Below are 5,648 nucleotides of genomic sequence, written 5' to 3' on the forward strand. Positions count from 1 at the left end.
ACACAACAGCTGCACTTCTGCCCGACCTTCAGCAACAACACACACACGCACACTCCGCTGTTGTTGTTAAAGCAAACTGCTGACACACACACACAAGTTCCCATTTTCACTCCTTACACGCCCGCAATCAGCTGAACACTTTACAAACCCCCGCGGGAGTGTTAAAATCTCTTTCAGCACAGAAAGACGCTTGTGTTTTTGTACCATACCCTTTACAAGAAAGAGATGAGTGGAAGTGAGTATTTATGCACATTTATTGAACAAATAATACATCCGATACATGTCAAGGTGTGTATGTGTGTGTGGAAGGTTACACACAGGTCGTTACTGGCTGGTCGGAGGTGGAGTTGAGTCAGGAGGAGAGGGTGGAGCTGCTTCTTCGAGTCGTGACACCTCAACCTGTGCCAAAAAAAAACATTTTTTAATTATTTCAATAATTACATCATCATCTCTCTAAACTATTTCCAGTCTTTCATGTAGGTGTGATGAAGTAGAGCCTATAATGATCTTTCAAAAGGACGTTTCAGAGATGTTAAAGGGGTGTGGAGGCATCTGTTTGTAGCGTGGGCGGCCGTGTTTTGAGCGCCAGCTGGAGGCAGACGGGGGACATGCTTCCCCGCCGCCTGCAGCCGGCCTGGCTCGACGCGCCCGCCCACGCATCGCTGCTTTTATAAACCCGTTTCTGCTGAGTTCTGCACGGCGGCACGGACAAAAGAACACACACCTTCCGACTCTACAGGAACATCACAGCCTTAGAAGCAGAAAGCAGAGACAGCAGACTCTATGGATGCCCTGCATGCTTAAATATGATCTCAATAACTTTGCAATTTCAATTCAGTATTCTGTTTTTAGGATGACCTTGGAACATCTGTCCGGGGACTGCAGATGAAAAATAGCCTCTTAGCAAACTGTGGTGCATTTAGAGGAATGTTTTATTAATGTGCACTGTCCCTGTTAAATAAAGCAACAAATAATATGAATTAAAAGTGATATTGAGCAAAGAGACGTGTAAAGAATAGAATCACGTAACTAGAACACAAGAAAAATTAACTTAAAGGTTAAGTCTCAAAATAACTACAGTGTCTTTAATATACTTTGTTTATTCGTCAGATGAGAAACTATTCTGAGAATGTGCTGCACATCAATATATCTATATATTTACATTATTGTGAACTCCTGCAGCATTTCTACATTTTGCAAATTGATACAAACCAGCTCGACTTCCGTCAGACGAGATAACAACTGTCAAAATTATAACAGTTTGAAGACCGACGACCAGAATCAACTTTGACCTACTGCGCTCACGGTTTTCTTGTGCAGCGAGGGCGAATCAAAGAATCTGTCTGACCCGAAGGCTGGTTTCCAACCGGTCTGATTATCTGACCACTCGTGTTTTGGAGCAATAAGAGTGCTTAAAGCAGCGATAAGTCCTATTATCTTTTAAAATGCCTGACTCAACGCAAATTAGCTGCAACCGCAGACATTTTAAACTATAGTTTGTCTATTTTTTGTCCAAAAGCAGAAGACAGAGTAGTGAACACACGGTCAGGTTTTAACAGTGACACCGCTCAGGAAACATTTAGTAACATTTTACAGTTTGTGAGGACCTCTGACCGCGAGCTGTAATCTAAAACATTTTTTTTTATGTTGAATACTTGATATGAAGGCAGCTTCTTCCAAATGAAGTTTGTCTTGTAAAAGGATGCACAGTACAAACATGCAGCCTTCAGAAGATATCTGAGGGTACGTTTGAATATTTCTACATTTCTCCGATTAGACAATGGCCAGAGAAGCTGTAAAAGCAGAATGACATTTAAAATACACAACGTCTCAAATAGTGTTTAATGTAAGTTGAAGAAGAAACGCACTGTGCAAACACTGAGCAACGTCTTTTATGGACAGAATGAAAACATTCCTGTGATCTCAGATGCACTACGTGTGCATTAAGTTTGCATTGCCTCCATGTAACGAACACGCCGCCGTATGAATGTCCTTCAGAGAGGTTGCCGGCCTGTTTAAGTTTATAGCTCTTCTACTGATTGGTGGTGAACACATGGGGCAAAAAGGACGGGACAGCTGCCCTCTACGCACGTCACAACACAGCAAACATTAGTGTGTCAGGTGATAACGTGGAGCAGTGGACTCTCAGACCATAAAACTGTCCTGCAGCAGTTCTGCATGCTAATCCTAATGCCTGTAAAAACTCTTTTTTTTCTGGGCTTTTAATGTCTGTCCAACTCTGACGCCGTGCTTTTGTCTTTCACGAAGCGCTGTTTCAATTCCCTGAATAACCCGCATGTCTGTGAAAATAAAAATGTAGGACAGTATGTCATCAGCTGCCAAATCAAGTGTGTCTATTAATGTTTTTTTTTCATTACGCAATCAGTGATGCACAGAGAATGCCAGAAAAGGCTGCAGCAAAATATATTTCGCCTGGATGGTTCCAATCCAAAATTAACCCGTAGCCTAGTTTGAATTTGAAGAACTCATGCTTTCCCTTTTCAGCGCTGCAGTCGAACTCGATTATGCTCAGACTGAACCGCGTCAATCTGTGTGTCACCGCGTACGACGTCTTGAACCTGGAGAGATTTAAAAATACTTCTCTCTCCTTGGATCTCGAGTTAGCGTCTGTGTCTTTGATGTCACGCTCGGAAAAAAGCAGTCTGTCCTTCATGTTTGTTTGTTTTTTCTTCCAGCATACACTGAGACCCCTCTCTCTGTATTTATTTTTTTGCCAAAATATAAATGCAAAGCAATAAAAATAGCCGTGTTAAATCCAGTCCTCTGGCTACTACTGTGAAATCTGAAGTGAGCGCTGCAGCCAAGGGAGCGAGCTGGCTGCTGAATGTGGACCAGCATCTAGACCGCAGCCCTCCTCGCCTCGGCTTTGATGTCACTGCTTTCGGCCGACGGCGAGGTAGAAAACTCAGATAAGTGTCGCTCTTACCAGCTTCTCTGCCCGTTGCCTCAGTTTCCTCCAGACTGTGTGGTGAGCCTGCAGAGAGGAAGACAACGAAGACACATGTAAAGGGAAACCTGTAACAAAACACGAAGGTGCCAACAGACGACGATTTTATCTTCTTTATACCACAGAAATCCAGCGGTAATCAGTTTTCCCGTAAGATCCTGTAGACCACCACAACTAACAAACTCTCTAAGACACAACAAGTGCTGTTACCTGCAGCTGCAGGGGCAGGGAGAGGCCCTGTGCTCGGCGGTGGAGGCCCCAGGGTCCCTGTCCCAGGCTGTGGAGGGCCGTCACCTCGTACTGGGAGCACAGGCCCGTCCTGGCCACCAGGGGGCCTGCGCTCAGCAGCACATGGTCACCACATCTACAATGAAAAGAAAAAGGTTTTAGATATACATCATGCGACATGAAACATGAGCAGAAATGAAGGTTGTGTCACCTGTAGAGCGTCACTCTGCCTTTGGGATGCTGCGCTGCCTTCTCCTCCACCTCTTCCTGTTTACACCTGGGAGAGGAAGAGAGAAAACGCTCAGTAACGACAAAACATTAGTCATCGTTTGTTTAATTTTCACTGCAGGGAAAAGAAACAGACAGAAGACGGTCAGAGGAATGAAGAGCCACCTGCTGTGTGAGAAGACCTCCAGCGCCACAGAGGGCGCCACCTCCAGAGGCTCCCAGGGCAAGTCCTTGTGGATCAGCTGCTGGGCCCCTTTGGTCAGAGACCGCAACGACTCCTGGAGGAAAAAAAAGGAAAAAAAGAAAAAGGAAAAAAGGATGAGCTCTGTGATCCGAGACACGAAGCGACAGATACAAACTGAATCATTCCTCCTCTGCAACTGCAGGTGACGAACAGACGCTTCACTTCCAAGGTGATAAAAAAAAAAACCTTCACATGCATCACCAGCTGTCTCTATTTCTCACACAGAAACTAAATAAAGACTCAAATTTATGTGAGATACTTGACTTTTTTGGGGGCTAAACACAGCGCCAGGCTGAGTTTAAAAGGAGGGTGTGAGAACACGGAGATAATGATGACTGAAGGTCGGAGATCTGAGATGTTTAGTGACTGTCATCTGTGAGGGACACGACTACAAGTCCACTCAAAAGATGGATTTTGGGTGGAAGAGACATGTCGCAGCTGAAAATTGTTGTTCTGCTGACCTCTAATGGTTAAACTTAGTTGGTTAAACACACCTCAGAGGGAGTCCATGAATCCAGCTGAGGGTCGAGGGCCACATCGCAGCAGAAGGCTCCTGAAGTGACTGCAGGGAAAACACACGACAGCCATAAACTGAAAGCGCTCTGACGGGCTGCTCGGATAAATCTGGAGACAGAAAAAAGGAGCTCCTCTTACCTGGCACCTCAGGTGTGCTGAGCAGCTCCACGGTATAGTCGTCCTTGAACGCAGTCTGCAGCACCTGACCGAGCAAGGCGGCGCAGGAACGCCAGTAGGCCTGAAGGGGAACAAGAGGACACGGTGAATGTCTCTTTTCATGAAGCGTTGAGGTCTCCAAGCGGCGGTAAGTAAGTCGGTGTGACAGTGAGTACCTGGTTGGCCAGCGTCGGGTCGCTGTCTTTAAAGGTGAGCAGAGTCATCGAGCAGGAGTCGGTGAGGGGCTGGTGGAGAGGCCAAGGCTCCCCGTCCACCAGGGCCAGCACCGAGTTGTTCACATGATACTCCGTCAGATCTGAGAGAGACGCAGAAGAAGTTCATGTGAGTGCAAAACAAGTGAGACATGCTAATGAAGCTGAGCTCACTCACGTCTGGCACAGCTCAGCGGCGTGGACATCCCTCTGTTCATGACGAGCAGTGTACCGTCCAGCCCCGGGCCCTGCATGGACACCTCGATCTTCTCGATGCGGGGGTACAGCGCTCTCTGCCTGGCCTGCTCTCTGGAGAAGACGGCGTTGCGCTGGCTGCGCACCTCCGCGACCAACGGACGTGCAGCAGCAGCCGCCGCCGCCGCCGCAGCAGCAGACGCAAAACCTGTGGAGGGGAGAGAGGACGGATGAAGTCAGTCTGAGAGACATGGGCCCTTTAAAGAAGCTACTGAGTTGCATCATGGGAAGTGTAGTGTTTTTGGAGCTTGACTCATAATAGACTAAGTTTAGGAGATGTATTTGCAAAGTTTATAAACGAGGTGTCGCTGCTTTTTGGGAGATTATATTTAAAAACTTAATATTCTGTAACATCTCAAGGTTACACTTGTTATTATACAGTTTGTAAAGTTGAAGGTTAGGCTTTTAAATTATTGTTCAACAACAATAACCTGTTAATTAAATTATGTAACGCTGAAAAATAACTGCGGGGTTCAGGAAACAACTTTATTAATGAGGCACAGTGTCGTAGTTTCCTCGCTACGTCTGCTGTTAAAAAGTCTCAGACTCAATAGACCTAAAACATCAGGACAAACATTTGAATAGTCCAGTGTTTCTCAGTCCTGGTCCTCGGGGTCCACTGCCCTGCTCCAACACACCTGATTCAAATTGGTGGCTCGTTACCAGGCAACCACTGCAGAGCTTGATGACGAGCTCGTTTGCATCAGGTGTGTTGGAGCGGGAAACATCTCAGCTCATTACTATTATTGATGTGTCGGTCGGTTTTAATAGCACATTTTTACACAGCATGTACTGACCAAATATAACACATAATAACACTTAAAAATATAAAATAAAACCA

At 45.9% G+C, this 5,648-nt stretch overlaps 1 protein-coding gene and 1 pseudogene across 1 annotated transcript in view; one reads left to right on the forward strand and one right to left on the reverse strand.

The window, feature by feature from the left end:
• Nucleotides 1–235: 235 nt before the first annotated feature.
• Nucleotides 236–5,648, reverse strand: part of mrpl39 (mitochondrial ribosomal protein L39) — a 10,463-nt gene continuing 5,050 nt past the window's right edge. The window contains exons 2-10 of the mRNA XM_027291742.1: nt 4,731–4,955; nt 4,517–4,656; nt 4,323–4,422; nt 4,163–4,230; nt 3,590–3,702; nt 3,408–3,473; nt 3,179–3,332; nt 2,948–2,995; nt 236–399 (exon numbers count right to left, since the gene is read on the reverse strand). Coding sequence (XP_027147543.1) covers nt 325–399; nt 2,948–2,995; nt 3,179–3,332; nt 3,408–3,473; nt 3,590–3,702; nt 4,163–4,230; nt 4,323–4,422; nt 4,517–4,656; nt 4,731–4,955 — 989 coding nt within the window. The 3' untranslated portion in view covers nt 236–324. The remainder of the gene's footprint in view (nt 400–2,947; nt 2,996–3,178; nt 3,333–3,407; nt 3,474–3,589; nt 3,703–4,162; nt 4,231–4,322; nt 4,423–4,516; nt 4,657–4,730; nt 4,956–5,648) is intronic.
• The window catches only part of LOC113748313 (ras-related protein Rap-2a pseudogene), a 1,918-nt pseudogene continuing 1,247 nt past the window's right edge, over nt 4,978–5,648 (forward strand).

The sequence above is a fragment of the Larimichthys crocea genome, chromosome XIX (assembly GCF_000972845.2).
Source record: "Larimichthys crocea isolate SSNF chromosome XIX, L_crocea_2.0, whole genome shotgun sequence".
NCBI classification, from domain to species: domain Eukaryota; kingdom Metazoa; phylum Chordata; class Actinopteri; family Sciaenidae; genus Larimichthys; species Larimichthys crocea.